This window comes from Xenopus laevis, chromosome 4S (assembly GCF_017654675.1).
Source record: "Xenopus laevis strain J_2021 chromosome 4S, Xenopus_laevis_v10.1, whole genome shotgun sequence".
NCBI lineage: Eukaryota > Metazoa > Chordata > Amphibia > Anura > Pipidae > Xenopus > Xenopus laevis.
In genome coordinates this window covers 53,881,524-53,902,737 of record NC_054378.1, presented here as the reverse complement: position 1 = coordinate 53,902,737, position 21,214 = coordinate 53,881,524, and the positions used below count along the sequence as shown (strand labels likewise).

The 21,214-nt window shown below is 36.9% G+C and overlaps 1 protein-coding gene across 1 annotated transcript; it reads right to left on the bottom strand.

Annotated features, from left to right (window-relative positions):
• Positions 1-656: 656 nt before the first annotated feature.
• On the bottom strand, positions 657-3,852 carry uqcrfs1.S (ubiquinol-cytochrome c reductase, Rieske iron-sulfur polypeptide 1 S homeolog). The gene is given in 2 exon segments (NM_001086781.1): positions 657-1,401; positions 3,596-3,852. Coding segments are annotated over 2 exon segments (807 nt in total). The 5' UTR covers positions 3,792-3,852; the 3' UTR covers positions 657-790.
• Between the last annotated feature and the right edge of the window lie 17,362 nt (positions 3,853-21,214).

Below are 21,214 nucleotides of genomic sequence, written 5' to 3'. Positions count from 1 at the left end.
AAAAGTTTTGAATACATACTTGTTCTTTAATTATACACTGGTTAACAGTGCTGTATAAATGTCCCAATACACCCCTCCATGGTGTTGAATGGTTTACATAAGAAACACTTTGTATTTTTGGAAAATCCAGAGGGCAGCAGAGTAATTTGGATTAAGGTTTTTGGAGGGAGAGCCAAGATTCCTCATCTGGTGAGCAACTAATTTTAGGAAAGGAATGCGGACCTATTCCACATAATTAAAAAAAAAAAAGCAAATGAAGACCAATTACAAAATCTCTCAGAATATAACTCTACACCATACTAAGTGAATTTAAAGTGAACCCTCCCTTTAAATGGTGATCTATTCCTTTAAAATATGCTTTGCCCACTTGGTGATGAATACGATTAAACAGAACAGGCATTTCCACAAAAGCAGAAATTTTATTTATCATGAAATCCTAAAATCATTCTATACAACCAACCATTCTTCATGCTTGCAGTAGGAGTATGAAATGTACAAATATCACATTTCCATTGTATCACTTTGTTAAGGACAAACCTCTTAGTTTGTAACCACACAGTTAATACTCTTTAAAGGATTCATTTCAGTGTAAATGATACATGCCTACAGCCAGTTGTAAAGGCAACGGTAAAGCGCAAATCAAACAAATCTTCACGTGAAGTTTTAAGGTTTATTAAAATGTTTTAACACATAAGTGACATTAAAAGCATCCTGCTTGGAAGTTTAGGTAATGACATTTATGCTGATCAGTTCCAGAAAGATATTACTTATGTTTTAAAGAGTCAAGTACCTATCCAACAATTACTAAATCTTCAGAAGGAAACTCGTATTCTGGAACTTCAAGATTCAATGGAGCAGGACCCTTGCGAATTCTACCAGATGCATCATAATGGGACCCATGACAAGGGCAATAATAACCACCAAATTCACCAGCATTGGCAATGGGCACACAACCAAGGTGAGTGCACACACCAATCAAAATGACCCACTCTGGCTTCTTCACCCTGTCAAGGTCATGTTGTGGGTCCCTTAGATCACTAAGGCTGACCTGGGCTTCTTGATCAATTTCTTTTGCGGTTCTGTGACGCACAAACAGTGGTTTTCCTCTCCACTTGAACGCCATATTCTTGCCTTCTGGTATATCAGACAACTTTATTTCAATCTTTGACATAGCTAGCACATCAGCAGATGCACTCATACTTGTGACAAACTGAGAAACTGCATTTTTTGCAGCATAAGCTGTGGCCACTGCTGTAGCTCCAGTGACCAAATAGGAGAAGCTTTTCCTGGAGTCGCTGCTGGTTTGGGAAGATTTTGTACTGTCTAAGACTTCTGGTCTGCGATAATCTGAAAAGTCCGGCACAGTTACATCACTATGAAGGAAGCGGACACTGGAGGCACCTATGGAAAGAGAAGAAGGTATTTCATATTGTAACAACTAAAAGTTTGAAGACAAATAGAAAGTGGTCGCTCATTACAAAATAGAGAAAGCCAAATACGCTAAAAGTGAAACGTTGATACTTGTAATGCTCTTTTAAAATTCCAGTGTGCGCTGCTCACTACCAATGGACTTTTAAATCTACGATATTGTAGTAGCACCTGGTTGTTCACAGTTTGTTGGTGTGCAAAGGACTTATTTTGGTGTGTGTGTGTCTACAAACGATTGTAAAGAAGGAATTTCTTGGTGAGGTTAATTAACAGGCAAGGTGGGTTTGTCTTTATAGCTATTACAGATGTCATTACTATCTTTCTGTTGTAAAGCAAAAGGAATGCTTCTCTTGTCTGTAAGTGCTATAATGACAACCCCACACAACCTGTTTATTAAAATTAGGCACCTCAGGTAAGCAAAAGTTAAAGGCAGGCTGAAGCTGTTAATTAACTTTGCAAACTGTGGAGCCAGATCATCTCCCCCCATCCTCCCGAAGGGCCCAGCCTGGAGGCCAAATAAGGCGAAGTAAAAATGCCAATTTGCCTTTCTAGATATTCCTGGAAGAGAAGGGCTGTTAGGATCAACACTTATTTGTGGTCTTAGATATTCTTAGAATTAGCAACATCTATAAACTTGCTGAAAGGTTAGAATGAGGTGAGGTAGGGAAGCCCAAAAAAACTGTGCAACCATATGCTTTTATTAGCTACGGGCTAAAAAATGTAATACAACCAACACCAGTTTACAGTCCCAAAATTAGAGAAGGGGCATCAAAAATAATGTGACTTCCGCAGCCAAAGATTGTAGGTTGGATGTGTTTTATTGAAGTTATATGTTATGGCTTGCTATCAGTAAGATCTCTCTGGTGCCTGTGCCTCCGCACCTCTGTGGACAAAGACTGAAGAAAATCTGTGTTTTAGGTGCGGTTTTAGTAGAAGCTGACTGGGTGCTTGTGCAGATAAAGAGCACAGTACTACTGTCTTCGCATTGAAACTTAGGCTGAAGCTGGGAAAAAATTTCAGGCAAAAATGGCCCGTGGAGAACAATGAAATCTGCACATAAGATTCCATCAAAGTGATAGAAAGTGTTTACGTATTCTACTAACTACTTTATAGATAAAGGCATAATCACTGGAGTGGGGGAGCAGAGCACAGTGTTGCCAAATTCTCCTGATTTGCTCTACAGCCCAGTCCAAATGTGCATGAGCTGTAACTTTCAAAGTTTAGAAAAAGAAAAACTTGGGATTCTCCCCATCAGCTGTTCATGCACACTGGGCCTGTAAAGGATACAATAAAGCAAAAAATTACAAAGCAGCAGTGCAAGCCTACCACCCCAGCCTGGAGCAGTTGTCAGCATGCATCGTCCAACGTGATCAATTCCAATCCTTTATCAATATTATTAATAACATGTAATCAATATCCCCACTATATTAGGGTTACCTAACACAAGTAAGAAACATAACACTGTTAAAGTATGGCTAGACTGGACTGCGTGGACCTGAAGGGGCAGGGCAACTCCCATCAGCCATAGGCCTGTACTACACTAAATCAGCTGTGTGGCGCCTAAAAATAAACAAAAAAAGCAAGTAGTATTTGTTTATTAGAGGGCACCCGTTGGGTAAAAATGTTATCCCCAAGCAAAGGTGCGGGTTAAAGAGCCCACATTCCAGTTGTGTATAACAGTCTTTTTTAATAAAACACCCCCGCCAGCACTACGGACCTGAAAATGACAATTTCTCTCTAACATAACATTGAATTCTAGATCAGGGGTCCCCAACCACCGGGCCGCACGTAGTCTTGAACTGGGCCGCTGACCCTAGCGACCGATTAACGTGTTGCGCCCGAATTAGACGCTGGCCACCAGAATTGGACGCCGACCCCTCCCAACCCCAATGTCCTTGCAAAAAAATTTGGCTCTAGACCGGTACCCGGCCCAAAAGTCAGTTCTAGATAATGAAGGGCAATAAACGAGTATAATTAGACACTAGACAAACAAAACTCAACCAATATTTACTTTTTCCTGTGCACAACTAACATATGTAAGAATAACCCAGTTATACTATCGTGACCTTCAGGACGTCCAACTAGACTTTTTCTATTCGCAATTAAACCAACACGATCCCTTTCCCTTTGAAATGAGATATATGACTGTTCAGTTATGTCTTATTACCATTAATTCCTGCAGCAGCTGAGAGGCCACCACTAGGAGCCTGCCCATTCAAGGACTCTCTGCAGAGGAAAGGCTTCTTCACGTCCAGTAAAAACTTGTCCGCCTGGAGGACCGCCCCGGACACCAGCGGCTTAAGTTGCCCGGCCACGGCGTATGAAGTCGCCGAAGAACCGGACCGAGACGCCAGGGACAACATGGCTACAGACACAGCTGAAAGCTCAACCCCGGTCACAGCGACCTTAAGAAGGAAACAGGAAATAGCGCGATAAAACGTAACGTGGCCGCGTCTGCGCAGTGTGAATGTGCGAAGCACCTCGTCTACAGGTTCCAGAAGTTGGGCGTGTCTTACCGTGTTGCGTAACCATTGAACGTCTTGTGTTATTGCAAGTACTTATTGTGCGGATAATAAAGTTGTCGTTGTCTTAAAAGTAAAAACCGACGCCACAGCTTGCTCGCTGTTAGAAAGTATAAAACACTTGCATTCCTTGAGAGGTTGTTCACGTAAGAGTTATTATGTACAGAGTGAAATTCTGAGACATGTTTTTTTTTCCCCAATACTTGTGGTTTTTGAGTTATTTAGCTTTTTATTCAGCAGCTCTCCACTTTGAAGTTGCAGCAATCTGGTTGCTAGGGTCCAATTGACCCTAGCAACTCTGCATTTGAATAGAAGACTGGATTGTGAAAAGGGGAAAGTCTGAACAGAAATAGAAAGAGGCAATAACAATAAATATGGAACTTTACAGAGCATCTGTTTTTACTTGGGGGTCAGTGTCCCCCCCCAATTTGATAGCTGGAAAGAGTCAACAAAAGACAAATAATGCAAAATGAATAAAGAAGAACAATTGAAAAGTGCCTTGAAATTGGCCATACTATAACATACTGAAAGTTAATTTAAAGGTGAACCACCCCTTTGATGTGTTCATTATGTGCTCCTGTAAATACTGTCACCCCCATTATGTTTTACGTACATTAGCCACTTTATGGACATTGCTTTAATTCTGCCCAAAAGTTTTATTCATTGCCAGATTGCTTCTTAGTAGGAAACATCACTCACTGATCAGAATGTAAAAATAGCAGGTTTCAAAATGTTGTTTTTTCTGCATTACAAACATCTCTATATTCCCCATGCCTGCCCTTAAACTCTCTCTCTCTGTATTTTCTTTTTTCTTCTCTATTTCACCCTCACATCACATACCAGTCAGTATTTGAAAATCAAAAGTCAGGACAACTGAGGCTATGCCCTTCTCAGTTACTCCCAGATATGGCCAAAATCTGACAAAGGCTTGTCACTAAAGCTGGGCATATATGCACTGATAATATCATTCTGTATGATTTTCAGTATGTGTATGGCAGATGGATGATCCTTAATGCACAGTAGCATGGGTAAAGGACAGTTGCAAGGGGACACTGCTTCACTTTCTGCTGTTCTGATTGTTCAGCTGTTGGCCTGAAGGAATGGAGCAATTTAGAGAAGCGGACATGCTGTGTGTGACCTGTCAAATGATATTCATCCATTCATGTCATCCATTCATGTCCCACAAGCCAGTATCTAAATATGGCTAAACTGCTTTCCTACTCTTGATAATACAGACAAGCCTCCTATCTAACACCATTCAACTGAAATAGGCCAAATGTTTAACAGCATGAGGGCCCACTGACACCTGGGCCCACCGGGAGTTTTCCTGGTATCCCGGTGGGCCAGTCCGACACTGGGTTTCACCATATTTTCAAAATGTATGCACTTGTACAGACCAAATTACTAGTAAAACCTCCATATGATTTCAGCACCCCCACCTCCATCCCTTATATGGACATCTTGTGCCTTTAAAGTAGGTATTGGTATCTCTCACCAATAACATGTACACCGGGAAGGATTAGTCTGTAAGACTTTCTATTTGATTTGGAGACACTTTTGCTAAGGAATAAAACCTTGACTGGAGGTGCCAGCCTAAGAAAAATATTACTGGAGGTATTTGACTGGGTGCATCGGATATATAGATATATTAAGCAGTGGTTAAAGTTGAGGTCTCAAAACTTAAATTAAAGGACAATAGTATTTCTTCAAGAAAAGCCACCTCCTGAGCACAAAACAAAACTGTGGGGTTTGTTAGCCAACACCTCTGCCTGTGGAAACAATGTTGATGTGAAAGGTGTGATAGACTTAAAAGAATAAGAAGAAAAAACACCCCACAATGTTGGCATTGTGCAAAAACTTTTATAACATTACCCTATATAACAAAATAGTTATTAGGGGTGAGACAAGACATACAACTGCCCAGTTTCACCTTCAGGTAAAGTTTAGAAATTGGCAGTGTAACCTAACACCAACAATATGTAATGTCAGTAGGGAAGGTTTACATTCCTGGAACCCTCCTGTGCCACCAGTACATCTGTTTTTTTCTCATTCAGAACAGGGGAATATTGGGTAAATAGTTCAATGTTTCCACTCATAATAGCCTTCCTGCAAAAGTATAAAATAAATACAGTGCTCATTCATAAAGCACCCTTCGTTATTTTACTGGTGTTCTGTTCCAGCTAAAATGTTTTATTCTTTTATTAATGTATCCTGAGTGGCAAAGAAAATATATTATTTATTACTGTTGCTGGACCTTTCATTGTGCACTAACAAATCTGATTTATCTCTTCATTTTAAAACACAAAAAGAACATATATTTTCTTCTGAAGTAACAGAGTAGCTTCAAGCATACCAGACAGTAACTAATTTTAAGATCATTTTATAGGGGGAGACTTATGACACAAATGTGTGGTGTTGCACCTACAGTACAGTCACAATAAGTAATAAAACTGGGCATATAAAACTACAATCATGTAATGATTCATGTAATGTACTATCCAAAAACATGAACAGAGATGTACAGTACCTAGTAATAAAAAATGAAAAAGCAAAAATGTATATACAAATATCTTTAGAACTTGAATGAAATAAAATGAAACATGCTGCAGCAAATCATTAACAGGGAAGTTAAAATTAGAGGAAAAGGCAGCAAGGTGCATAATGTTATAACGAGCATCAATTGGAATTTTCTCAGCATCACAATCATCATTATTTATAGATATAAGTATACCGAAAACATCAACAGTGCACTGCAAGCACAGAGTGGCATTCATCAGTACTTTGCTGCTTCCCTGTGTAACCATTATCTAAATCATAATACTAGGATAGTTGAGTAAGTGCAGTATATTGGCAGTTTGATGCAGCTCATGGATGCGGCAAATGTCACTTTTTCACTTTGAGAACAAACTCTTAACGGCAGGCCTGTTCATCTGTCTCTCAGCTGGAGATCAACAACTACAGAGAGATTTGAGGACTGAATCAAAAGAGAAAAATACAAATGGTGCATTTGTCCAATAGACCCCTGGGAAAGTTTTATTCAATCCAAAAATATAAATAATATTGCAGGATTGATCGCCATTATAAATGTCACTTGACAGTTTAGCTGCTGGAGAGTGTAAGGAGTAGCTCAATAATAGCAGGAGAGTCAGACTGTTCTGTAAAAGTGGCCATAGACGTAAAGATCCGCTCATTTGGCGATGTCTTTCCCCGATATGCCATTAATGAGCATGGCTATATCGGGGGTAATCTGAACGTTCGGCAATATGGCCGAACGATCCGATTACAATGCGCAATGGGCTCTGGCGGGATCGTTCAAACCACTCTGGCGGGATCGGTCAAACCGATCGACCAAACGACCAATCTCCGCCGGACGAAAGATGTCGGCACTCTCCACACAAGACCCGAAAATCGTATGAATCCTCGATTCGTACGATAGGATCTGTGCGTCTATGGCCAGCTTTAGTTAAACAGTTCATGGATTCCCTGCTCTTGTCAAACTACAACTTCCAGCATCCATCAAGAAATGTGTATGCTTGGGATGTTGGATATTTTTCTCAAGTACGAGCAGGAGGACTACAAGTTGTACATCTGTGCTTAAACCCTTGACAGCTTTAGCTACCTCAGCTGATAAATTGGCACTGGGAATGCTACTTCCAGTATCTCCAGCTAGCATTGGCTTTGCATGGATATACAATGCAGTACAATACAGAATATATGAGCAATCCAAGGACAAGTTGGATTTACGTTAGGAGGTACAACATGCAGACATTTCTGTGGCATGGTGGGCGTGACCCCAGGTGCAAGTCAGTTACATGTTGTGGCACAACAAGCTGAGGCAACCATGAAAACCCCCAATGAACAGCAGGTGGTTTCTTTGCATTCATGTTGCCTGTACAATTTATCAAAGTTGATTTATCAAAAGATCAAGATGAAAGGAGCACATATAGCTGAATAGCATATAAGTGCATACAAATTTTGCATTTTGTGCTTGCATTCATAAAAAAGTATTGTTGCTGTTCTTCTGTATGTGCTACATGTAAAAGTGGTGGTTCACCTTGTATGCTATAGAATGGTTAATTTGAAGCAACTTTTCAATTGGCCTTCATTTATTTATTATTTATAGTTTTTTAAATTATTTGCCTTTTTCCACTGACTCTTTCCAGCTTTCAAATGGGGCATCACTGACCCCATCTAAAAAACAAATGCTCTTTAAGGCTACACATTTAGGGACAGATTAACGAAGGGTTGAATGGGAAATCTGAATTCAAATTTTTCAAAATGTATTTTTGGTCAAACTCACAAATTCAAATTGGGAATAATCCAAATTCAGTTCGAAATTCGAGATTAATCAAACCTTTACCCTGGGAACAATTTGAATTTGACTATTCGCCACCTAAAACCTGCCGAGTTCATGTAGAAGTCAATGTGAGAGGTCCAGTGACCCATTTGAAGATGTTAATAGCCTTCCTGACGTTCGAGTTTTTGAAAAAAAAACTGCCATTTTGTGTTTTCGAGTCGGTAATATTAGTTCGAGTTTTAGACATTCAAATTTTTTCTTAAATAGCCTCACATTTCAATTTGATGAATTTGTTAGAGTAAAAAAAAATTCACATGAACTCGAAATTTGACCTTTGATAAATCGGCCTCTTCTTGTTATTGCTACTTTGTATTACTCATCTTTCTATTTTGGCCTCTCCTTTTCATATTCCAGCCTCTTATTCCAGTCTCCTATTCAAATCAATGCATGGTTGCTAGGGTAATTTGGACCCTAGCAACCAGATCACTAATGACAAACTGGAAAGCTGCTGAATAAAACGCTAAATAACTCTGTTTCAGAATATCACTCTCTACATCATACTAAAAGTTAACTCAAAGGTCAACATCCTCTTTAATATTCCTGTATTTGTATTCACTACTTCATATTTCTACTTGTTTTGTCTCTTAGGATTTCTGTTCTCTTCTCTCCCTCCTTCCTCCCTTTCATTATCTTGTCTCTTATTTTCATAATATATAAGAGCGTGTAACTGTTATTTTATAGAACACCAAAATTTTAAAATCTGGCCTACATGCATGAGCTTTAAATTTTACATTCCCCAAGAAAGCTTTCTCCAATCTTTGTGCTGGGGACTCTTAAGGCAATTATGACATTAATTCTACAATAAAGCAAAGAAATAACTGCAGACAACAAGCTAAAACTGAGAATTCAACAGAGTGAGAGCATGTCTTCGCATGGTAATGGCTATGATTTCTTAGTTTGGCTAGAGAAATTCCATATACTTAGATTGTTTTATAATAAAGCTATAAATCTCAATGTCAAGTTCATCGTCTAAGAAGACAGCAATGTCATTCTTAATATATTACTTTTTGAGTGCACAGAGAATCTCTGAAACGTTTATTTTAAGTGAAAAAAAGTGAAAGTCAATGAAGGAGACACGATTAAAGCAACAATACTAATTGCAACTTTTAGGTGAATTAAACCACAGACTGTGAGTAAATGTGTGATGACTTTATTTGATTTCTCTTTGAGGTTTCAGGTGTAGAGGTCAGTACTTCTCAGCAGTAAATATTTATATTTTTAATATTTATTTGTTTGTAGCAAAATGTAATATGAAAATCTTTTCCTTGGTGTAACACCAAATATTCAGTCCTTCCAAAATAACAGTGATGAGTTTTTATAGTCATGATACTTTGCTACACTTTCCCTTAAAGGTCTACAGTTTCTTTTACATTTTTATTCTATTTTAAAGAATATCAGAAAATGCCATTATTATGACATGTTTCATGCAACTTTTTGATATACAGAGTATAATCCTGTCAATCAGAGCTGGATATTTGTATGTATATGGAAAAAGTGCCAAAGGGCCAACTGCTGCTACACAATATTGTCGTCACGTACAGTAGGTCATAATTTCAGGTTAAACCCTTTAGTGTAATTCCAGAAAAGACAAGTGCACACAGATCAAATAACCCAGTTTACTTTCTTTTCATTGATTGTATTCCAAGATAATATTGTGCACGTCTCTGATGACTGAGAAATAGTATTTTATGTCATTTGACAGCTATGAGACATATTTCAAATTCTGCTGCCACCAAACCAAAACTCCTAGCTCTCGCCAACCAAGTGTGTCGGTGGGTGTTTGCTCTGTCATCGAGGATGTGAACTGTATGGCAAAAAAGGACATTTATTTAATTATTTATGGTTTTCGTTAAAAATGAAGGCTTAAGACGGTCAAAATAAGAGAAATAGAACTTATAGAAAATAGAGCTTAGAAAGATGGAACTAGAATAGAAAAAACATTAAATAAATCTCAGTTACATAGGCAGTGGAGAATACTATTAGGTTGATTGACAAGGACTTAATAGGTGCGACAATCACACTTTTTCAAAACAACAAGACAATAAGTTGGCCTAAGGAGCACAAAATTTGGACCCCTGATCAACAGAAAACATTTAATCAGATAAGTTATTTTTCACTTTTTTTTCTACATCTCGACCTGGTTATATTTGCAGACAACCTTTAACTCACAGTGTTTGTTGTCAATTTTTAAAATGTTGGTGGATCCAACATTATTTAACACTTTAACCATCATCAATGTTTAAGTGTAAACCCTGTAGACCAGTTTACTCATTGGCTTGCTCTTCACAATGTCATTAAGATACATTAGATTTACTGTTAATTGCAATCTGGTTGAATCCCCAAGCACATAAACACTGTTTTGATTTATCAGCTCATCTAGATCTGTATAAATGACGCATGTAGTTAAAGAGATCCATGTCTGGTAACTTTTTATAGAAATAGGTAGCTTTGGTGGCTTAGTAACCCTGTTCTTTCTTATTGATTGAAGTAAGATTTGCTTGCTCGAGATTATGTAGATCACATACAGTATTTGTGTTACTAATACACTGTGGGTTCTTTTAGTGATATATGTGCACCAATGGGATTTATCTAAACTATTAACTGCATGTTTACTGAAAAACATGTAAAAAGTATGCTAGTTCCTGTACTAATTAACACCACTTTTAGGAGGTGATTTAGAGGAGAACAGCATCTTTTAATTAGAGTGAAAGATGAAGAGTGAACTATCTTAACTATCAGCCTTATCTGCAGAACCTAAATTCCTGTAGAACCTAATTGAGTCTTTATTCAATAAAAGTCACTTTACTGGTATTCTGCTGTCCTTCAATGCTCTTCTGATTCCTATTTATAGTTAGTGTAATGAGGAGATAAATACCCCATTCCCCTAGAGGAAGCAGGGTTATAAAAATAGTATTAATCAACCAAATACCTTTCTAACATGATAACACTGGCTCTACTTCTCACCATTTTAGGCGCGAATAATGGTTTTAATTCTATTATAATATCTTTACTGACACTTGGGGGGTTGTTTATCAAAGTCCATTTATCTTAATATTTTCTGAAAAAAACTCAGACCAAATCCGCACGGTTTTTTTCGCCTTATTTATCAATAAGCTTTTCAGAAAATTTTGTTTGTGGGAAAAATCGTGAAAATTTTGAATTTTACATATTTTCTACCCGAAATTTTTTTTCTGGATTTTTGCTCGAAACCCAGCGCAGATCAAAAAATCTTCTTCTTCCATTGATTTATATGCTACCTCCGCAGGTCTGAGATGCTAGATTTTTGGATTAGGACTTTTTCCATCCTCGGGGTATAATAAATTTGTGATTTTTTTTTTCCCACTAAAAATTCGGGTTTGAGTAAATAATTAGTTCACCTTTTTGCTTTATATACCACAAACAGACATTGACTACTTTTTAGAAATCACTGTTAAAATGTATACCTAAGGTACATACAGTATTACCTTGCAGTTATAAAATTGTATGCTTCTTTCATTAAATCCTGAAGGTTAACTATTATGTTAGAGCACACAGAAATACAATGAATGAGGCTAATAAAGATGAACATTTGCAAAAAATGTATTTCCAAGAATGCATTAATTCAATGCCACTATTGTACGGCATTCAAGTCACTAAATGAATGCCCTACTTTAGTGTGGGGCAACTATACACCAATGACAACTCATCACTAGGGGTACCTCCAGCACACATCAGTCTTTGAAAGGACATGTTGCTGGGATAGTGAGAAGTGGACTATGGTATTAGTAATGAAAATACAAACATCACTTGAAGCTTAGGTCAAGACAGGTAAAATTGGTTTATTAGTAAAAGATCAATCCAAGGTTGGAACAGGATCACAAATAATTAGAACAAGGACAACACTGTAATGCAAGCAAGGGAATGCAGGACAGACAGTACACAATCAAATACTACATGTTTAAACTGTTAAAGGAAAACTATAAGCGAACAATGTAGCATGACACAGCTCATACGTAAAACCCTGCTTCAAGTAAATAAAGCATTTGAATAATAATATACTTTTTAGTTGTATGTGCCATTGAGCATTCCTGAATAGAAAATTTCCATTTTAAGAAATAATGGCTACCCCTGGGATTAATGACAAAGTTCTGTTTTTTGATCCCACACTTCTTCCTGCTACAGTTAGAGCTGCAGTGTTTCTGGTCAGTTGATCTCTGAGGCAGCACAGAGAATATCATAAAAAGGTGTCTCAATGTAAAAGATGTAAAAGGGCAATATTTGCTCAAATCTATATTCCAGTCTGATAGCATTCTTTAATATACCATATAATATGATATAAAATCTGTTGCAATAAAACTGGGCATCTCAAGGGTCTTAGCTGCCCACAGAAAGTGAAAGAAAAGAAGTAGTATTTCTAGAGAACTGATTGCATGCATAAAGAACAAATTATGGCATCTCTACCAATAAGTCCCTGTATTGCATTAGATTCATCTGCAAGAAAAAGTTACTAGTTATGCCTTCATTTAAAAACCCTAGAATTGTATCAGTTAGCTAAGTAATTTTTAACCTTAAAACACTTGCATTTTTAGACACAATAAATGTTTATTTTTGTTATGCATCATCACTACACACCTCCAAAAATGGTGCTTAGAGGGAAAGAGGAAGAAAATAAAATGAGTACAATATACAGATTTTGAAAAATTACCTTACACAACTAGGCCAAGATAAATTAAATTAGGGGCTGATTTATCAGTGTTCATTTTCTTAAACTGAATTTTTAAAATTGTCAAAGCTACAATCCCCAGTTGTAATTTGCTGCTGCTGAGCTTGGACTCCTAATAGAGCCATTTAACACATTATGATAAATCGATTTATTTATAAAATATATCAATTTTATCAGTAAGTTTTACTGAAAATCATGTAAGTGTTATTAAATGGGGGAAATATCAAACTGTTAGATTCTATAATAAAATAACATGCTGGGACAAAATGTTGTACTGTGGCATCAGAAGAAGAAACCCCCAATGAATGGCACTGGCGTTTGTTAGAACTACAAAAGGCATATTTATAAATGTAAGCAAACAGGTATGTAGGAACATAAAATGGTTTGACACATGGTGGAATTTAGTGGTATAAAATGACACACATGAATGACACACATGAGGAATGCTTTACATAGAGCTTGTAATGATAGCAGCTCCACATTCTGAAAAAAAAAGGAAATCTGCAACTTGTGACTTAATTCTGCCACATAAACACTTGGCTGTGTTTCCTGAGATCTCAAACAGCCCTAGGGATACTGTTTCAATATTTAACAATTGGCAAGGAAAAGCATTCTGATTTGACTTCCACTGCATAATTAGCTTGGTTTCAATACTGTCCTGAGACAAACATTAGCAAGCAATAAACATATCTGCACAAAAGAACCTTACTAAATTCCTGCATTAAATATTTACTTTCTGCATGAAACGCAGCCGCTGTTACTGATTATTCCACTGAATTTGTGTAGGGTCAAGCCCTACCTTAATAAACTGAAATGGAAATTGCCATTTAAGGGAAACATTTGAGAATTTATTTAGCAAACATACCAGTCAAACCTTCCCTAAATGAAAATGACATAAATGCAGCAAAAGAACGTATGTGCGTATCAATATGTACACTACAGTTTTTATAAAAAAAAAAAACAATTAAACTTGCTCTATACTTTATATTCTTTCTGGCAAATGTTTTGGAAAATTCGCGTTGGCGTTTGCCTGAGCGAAAATGCGCCTGGAAAAAGGACGCAAAACTGTGTTAGAGATGGTCTCTTTCACTAGCGAATTGTCCTCTACACCTGTTAGTAAATTTGCAATGATCCTGTGGATGGTATTTCTGGCAATTTTTCGCCCTTTAGTTAATCTGCCCCTATGTCTTTTTAAAAATGTTGCAGATTAAAGCAGAGGAAATGTCTTATTTACTATGGGTTAAAAGCAAGTACTAGATCACTAAGTAGCACAAACATGGGGACCATACACTAAGCACTGATATCTAGTACTTATGCAATTGTCCTCTGTGCTTTGCGTTATGCAGAAAATATAAAGCATAGTACAGCTGCACAATGCTCAAAGTGGCACAAAGAGGCCCGTCTCTTAATGCCTATAATAAGCAGACATTATGGGACCTGGAGTTTTCCAGATAAGTGATTTTTCTGTAATTTGGATCTCCATGCCTCAAGTTTGCTAAAAATCTGTTAAATAAACCCAATAGAATTGTTTTGCCTCCAATAAGGATTAATTATATCTTAGTTAGGAGGTACTGTTTTACTATTATAGAGAAAATAAAATTATTTTTAAAAATCGTAATTATTTGGTTAAAGGGATCCTGTTTTTTTCAAAACTCATCAGTTAATAGTGCTACTCCAGCAGAATTCTGCACCGAAATCCATTTATCAAAAGAGCAAACAGATTTTTTTAAATTCAATTTTGAAATCTGACATGGTGCTAGACATTTTTGTCAATTTCCCAGCTGCCCCTGGTCATGTGACTTGTGCCTGCACTTTAGGAGAGAAATGCTTTCTGGCAGGCTGCTGTTTTTCCTTCTCAATGTAACTGAATGTGTCTCAGTGGGACATGGGTTTTTACTATTGAGTGCTGTTCTTAGATCTACCAGGCAGCTGTTATCATGTGTTAGGGAGCTGTTATCTGGTCACCTTCCCATTGTTCTTTTGTTTGGCTGCTGCGGGGGGGAAGGGAGGGGTGATATCACTCCAACTTGCAGTACAGCAGTAAATAGTGATTGAAGTTTATCAGAGCACAAGTCACATGACTTGGGGCAGCTGGGAAATTGACAATATGTCTAGCCCCATGTCAGATTTCAATTTGAATATAAAAAAATCTGTTTGCTCTTTTGAGAAATGGATTTCAGTGCATAATTCTGCTGGAGCAGCACTATTAACTGGTTCATTTTGAAATAAAATGTTTTTTCCCATGACAGTATCCCTTTAAGATGGAGTCTATAGTAGATGGCATTCTCATGATTCAGAGCTGTCAGGATAATGGGTCCCATACTTGCATCTCATAAAATCATATATATGTATCTATATGGTATTTGTGGCATGGGTTACTATAGACTGATTAAATTAGCTTCACTGGGTTCTACCACTGTACTGACAGGTCAATGACTCCAAAATATTATACTCATAATATCTTCATAAAATTGTCATTCATCCCTTGCTTTGACTGGCACTTATTGGCTTACGTATCCTCCTTTGAGGCTCTATTTGCAGATGTTATACCAGTTTTTGACTCTGTAGCACCAAGCTGTGATACAGTATATGTGGGTAGCTGATTTTGTAGACTACAGATGGGAACACAAGAAAAGGAGTGGGACATTTGTCTGGCTAGTGACTAGACACAAGATAGGGCCTAGAAGTAGGAACAGACACAGATTATGAAGAGAAAGCCAAGAATGTTTGTACCGAGAGATCAGCATTTAAATGAAAAAGTGAAAAAATGGCATTGCAAAGGCAATTGTGTCCCTTTAATTTCCTTTAGTAGTTTTAGTCTTTCAAAGTCTTTTGGAGCAATATAAAACTGAAATACATTTTTATTGATTTTTAAGTTAAATAAAATATTTCCTTACCCTTGCTGGGATTAATTAAGATGGGCACTGAGAGAAGGAGAGATACTAATAATAATTTGTTTGATTTCCAGGTCTGATAATCACAGCTTTTATCAATATTGTGGTTTCAAAGATTAACACTAAAAATGTAATAAAATATACAAGCTATATAGTCTGCTTTGATGGTAGATTTAATTACAGAGGATGATTAATTAGTTTCTTAAATAACATTGATCTACATCTTTTTTTATTCGTAGCCATTTAAGTTGTCCAATTTAAGCAACAATTATGGATGATCTCTTCTATTTATGTTTCAGTTTGATCTCTGACATAATTCTTTCTACTAAAGGAAAGGTCACATTCTGCCAGATTGGAATTAAGATGTGTTATAAAGAAAGTAAGATTCACTTTCAAAGAATACGTTATGGAATGCTAAAGTCATATATTTAAGTTGGTTTGTATAAATGTTGTACAGCGCTGCATTGCACAAAATGGATATGTATCCATAGCGGTGATGGGTGAATTTGCTGAAAAATGACGAAAAATTTGTGAAAACATGCCGGCGTCCAAAAAACGGGGAATTTTCTAGGCAGTTTCACAAATTTATTTGCCGGCGTCCAAACACGAGAATTTGCGCCTGCCGAATAAATTCGCCCATCACTAATCCATAGAACAGTAAAAAAAAGCTACCATGACATTCTGTCGCACATGGACAAGCTAGCCCAAATCCAATAACTGATTTCACTTTGTATGTGAGATGCTTAGTATGTGAATTGCAATACAAAAGTTTTTTTTTATTGTAACAATTAATAACAGAAAAACTCATTGGTTATGGTTTACTGCTATTAATACAGAAATATCTTTTTGTATCGTTGTAGGCTCCTGATTCTTGAAGACCCAAGTGAATACATTATAATCTTCAATATATGGATGAGTATACAGTTTTGTCTCAGATTGCACCTTCCACACTTTACTTACATTTGTAAATGAGCCCTCATATGTTAATGACAGTCAGAAGTATTGCATGGGGCAGCCTTTTTATGGAGCAAATCCAGGAACTGTCTTATTATTTTTGTTCTGATGCAAATCATTTTCCTATAAGATGGTCCAACCATTGCATTTATTGTAAAGATTCAGAGGCCAGATACTTATGGTTCTTCTTCAACAAAATAGGGGAACTAACTGAATTAGTTTTAACATCCAGTACATTTGTATATGCAGTCAATGATACAGTATGTTTAAATCTTTCTTAAGACATGATATGAATTCTAATTATTTCTCTGTTAGAATATTACTGTATTGGGTGGCTTTGGGATACAAGACGAGATTATTTTCTGTACAGATCATGAAGTGAAGTCTTATAAATAAAATTCATTACCATCTGTCATCTGTAGCAGACAGTGGCACTAATCATCCCTGGTATGTGTCATAAATGCCCTCAGACAAACTCAGTACATATAAATTGTAGATCAGAGCTACACAAATGATTATGCTCTCAGTGATGGATGTGGTATCATACTGTAACCCTTTCTTGTTTCAACGCAACCCTCTTTGTCAGCAAAACCCTCTTTGTCTCGCAAAGTAGTGGAGGAAAGGTTATAGGTAGCTAACCTGTATATTTCACTTTGATTCTTTATACAATGACTGGGCACCAGTTACCCTTATTCAAATTAAGCTTTTTTTTTAGAACAGCATCAAATGAACTTCCTGAAACCAACACGTATTTATGGCACAATATTGCACCACTCATACTGGATTCACATTGGACAATATTCACACCACACATGCCCTCGACCAATGTACTAGATTGTCTCAAAAGGTGCTCCAAGAATTACACCAAGTTTCTGCTACTCACCTGGTGCTTACTATACTTGGGGGCATATTTATCAATGGTCAAATTTCGATTGGTCTTTTTGAAATTCAAAAAGACCAACCGAAATTAATTTGAAGGGTTTTTTTTGGTCGAATAAGTCTGTTTTTGATCGAATAGGTCTGCATTCGGCCAAATTAGAATCATACGAATTGAAGTAATAGCGAATTTGATCGAATTTGAAACAAAGATTTTCCCAAAAAAAAAAATTCACTCCAAATGGGTTCTAGGAGGTCCCCCATAGGCTAAAACAGCAATTTGGCAGGTTTTAGATGGGAAATGGTCGAAGTTGAATTTTTAAAAAAACAGTACATGATAAATTTTGAAATTCTGACTATTCCCTAGTACACAAGTACACAAAAAATACCTCGAAATTTTAATTTTTTCAATTTGAAAATTCACCTCAACCTTTGAAAAAACCTCCCCTTGGTGTCACTTGGAGAACAACTTCACACTAATGGGGTGGATTTATTGAAACACAACTTTTTCAGGATTTCCTGAGGTTTATTATGCGACAACATTTTGACAATTCCCAATCAGAAAATAATCTGGCTAAAACCTGTTGAAAACACATAGAAGTCAATAGAAGCCCAAAGAAGAAGAACCATGTGCTTACTATGAGGAACATTTCCTACAAGGCATAGGTTACAGAAATTGAGACTTCTTGCGCCAGTAGGGGAATTAACCATTGTGTCCCCTACAATGTCTAAACATTGTTCAGTCAGTATGCAGTACTAGTAGTAAAGGGGAACCCCCGGCTTCCAAACCAAAACCCGATAAAGAGGCCCACATAACACAGAAACCCCTAATATACCCATCACAGTTACCTGTTTCTTCAAAAACTATGCTGAAATCCAGCTGGTTAAGAGGTCTTCTCTTTCTGCATCATTTGAAATCCTGGCAAGGAAGGAGGGACTAAAACACTGATGTTACAAATTGTAACAACTTCTCCACAGTTTATAGACAGCATGCAGGAACTACATAACCCACAATGCATTGCAATGTTATGTTCCGTTCCTTATTGAAATCAATTGTGCAGGGAATTGTGGGGTTTGGTGGATGCAGTCTAAGGACAGCTGGCTGTTGATACAAAGTAACAGTATTCAATTCAATTTTCACTCACGACATGTTTCGGGAGCCAGTCCCTTTTTCAAGGGGAAAAGGGACTGTCTCCCGAAACATGTCGTGAGTCAAAATACACCAATAAAGGGGTTTTGCAGACTAAAGTACTGCCTGTTACTGGTCTGTTTCTTATACCTTTAAATTGAATGCTTATCACATGATGGATGGTGTGTGTTGAAACAGCAGGTCTACACGTATCTGATTTTGTTCGCTCACTCTGTTCTGAACAAAGTAACAGTAGTCAGCCAGCTCAGCAAAGTAGTCTGCTTAGGGAACTGCCAGAAACCATTAAAAATCATGAAAAGCCTGCATATTTTTTAATTAATGTATATTGCATAGTTGCTTGAAATTATGTTTACTTGTTTTTGTGGAGTTCCCCTTCTAGAACCTTCTATGTAACTTTCAAAACATGTAGTTTAGTATTGTAGACTCAGACTTGGGTTTCTGTTTAGCACTGTAAAAGTTTGAATTCATTTTAATTAAAAAAAATCCTTTGTGTAATACACATATAAATCACAACTTTTGTAGTGCCAATGAGACAAATGAACTCTGCTGTAAAGACCAGTGACATAACTAAATATTACGGGGCCCCACAGCAAATTATTTTTCAAGCCCCCAAAATGTTTAGCAGTTGATTTGTTTTACCAATAATTCATATACAATATTCAGCTGTATATGAATTAGAGCCTCATGGCCCCTATACCTCCTGGGCCACCCTGCAACTGTAGGGTCTGCTTCCTCTATAGTTATGCCCCTGGTAAAGACATTTTTGAAAGCAAGCGTTTCTCTTTTAAGTGCAAATTCCATGGCTCTTGAGTGCCAATGCTAGAGTTAATCCAGACTTTCAGCAGTACTGTATATTGCTGCATATACTAGAGAACAAAAATAACTATTATTAATAAAATTAATCACAGAATCAGTATGCAAGTTTTTCAAATTGACTATACTGGTAGCAATGTGCATTTGTCACTTTGCACAGCACTATGCAGTCTTTTTTAATGTGTTAATTACATGGACAGAGAATATACAAGAAAAACACATTTGTGTTTTTAACTGGCAATTACAATTTTGTGCCCATGAACCATTTCCAATGACTTTTTTATATGGAAAATGATTGCCGTTTATATGAAACATTCATTAAAGGGTCAAAAACCAAAATAAAATAACACATGTAAGCAGATAAGGATGTGTTACGGAGGTGTGCTTGTTTTACTGTGATGATGAGAGTGTCCATATAATCTAAGATTATTGGCGTGACCCAGAGGGCCACTTTTAATCAAAAATGTGGTAGAGGGACAACATAAACATCATTTTGAAGATATAATTATGCCTGATTATTTGCAAAATAACTTGTCAGGTTTAATACAGTTTGCTATGATGAATCTTTAACCTTCTTCAAGACATTTGAACAAGGTAGAGTTCATGTTTTGATTTGTTTGTGACATTGTGTAATTTCACACAGTCAGTGCTTCTACTTTAATTACTGGCAGGTACATTGTGTGGCATCAGGGCCTTAGCATTTGAGTAATACACATCTGTTTTATATGGAAAATATGTGGATGGTTACAACTAATATTGGTACAGTATATCCCAGATGAAAATGTTTTCCTAATTAAAGAAAATGTATTTTTAAGCAGCATTACAGCAATTCAAAATGTTCTATTGCTTTACAGTCATTTTAAATGTAATTTAAAGCAGTGTTTGCTGGATGTTTCTTGCAACAATATAGCAAACGTTAGCCTTGCGTGCTACTTCACAAGATAAACCATGTTTATTGCATTTATGCCCTTATTTATTGCATTATACATTTCTTGTGTTCGACAGCTTGTATTCATGAGTGGCAGGCAGGAGGAACATAGGCATTCCCCCCTACCCTAAATTGTGTAACATTTGGATGTACATGTTAAAGAGCACCAGTAGGTGCAGGCCACAAGCCCTATGTGGCTAAAAGTAGTGCTGCCATGCCCAAACCAGCACTATGCTTTGCACTTCCTAGCAAATTTCTAATCTGGCATGAGATGCAATACTCTGCACTTCCCCTAGCGCAATTCCAAAGCAAATGAGCAATAAGGGGTGCTTCTGCACTTGATGCAAAGCAGTAGTGAATGACCCCTAGAGATTTGTGTGTCATTACTCTCAAGTTGTCCCTCTCAATAGCAGAATACTATCTGAGCCAGTTTATAATATTAATTATTGTAGTTATTATTATAATTATTATTATATATCAATGTTCATTGAATATGTATACTAAAGGTATGAGAGCTATTATTCAGAAAACCTGCTGTCCAGAAAGCTTAGAAATATGGCAATTCCATTTCCAATAGCTTCCTGTTTTTT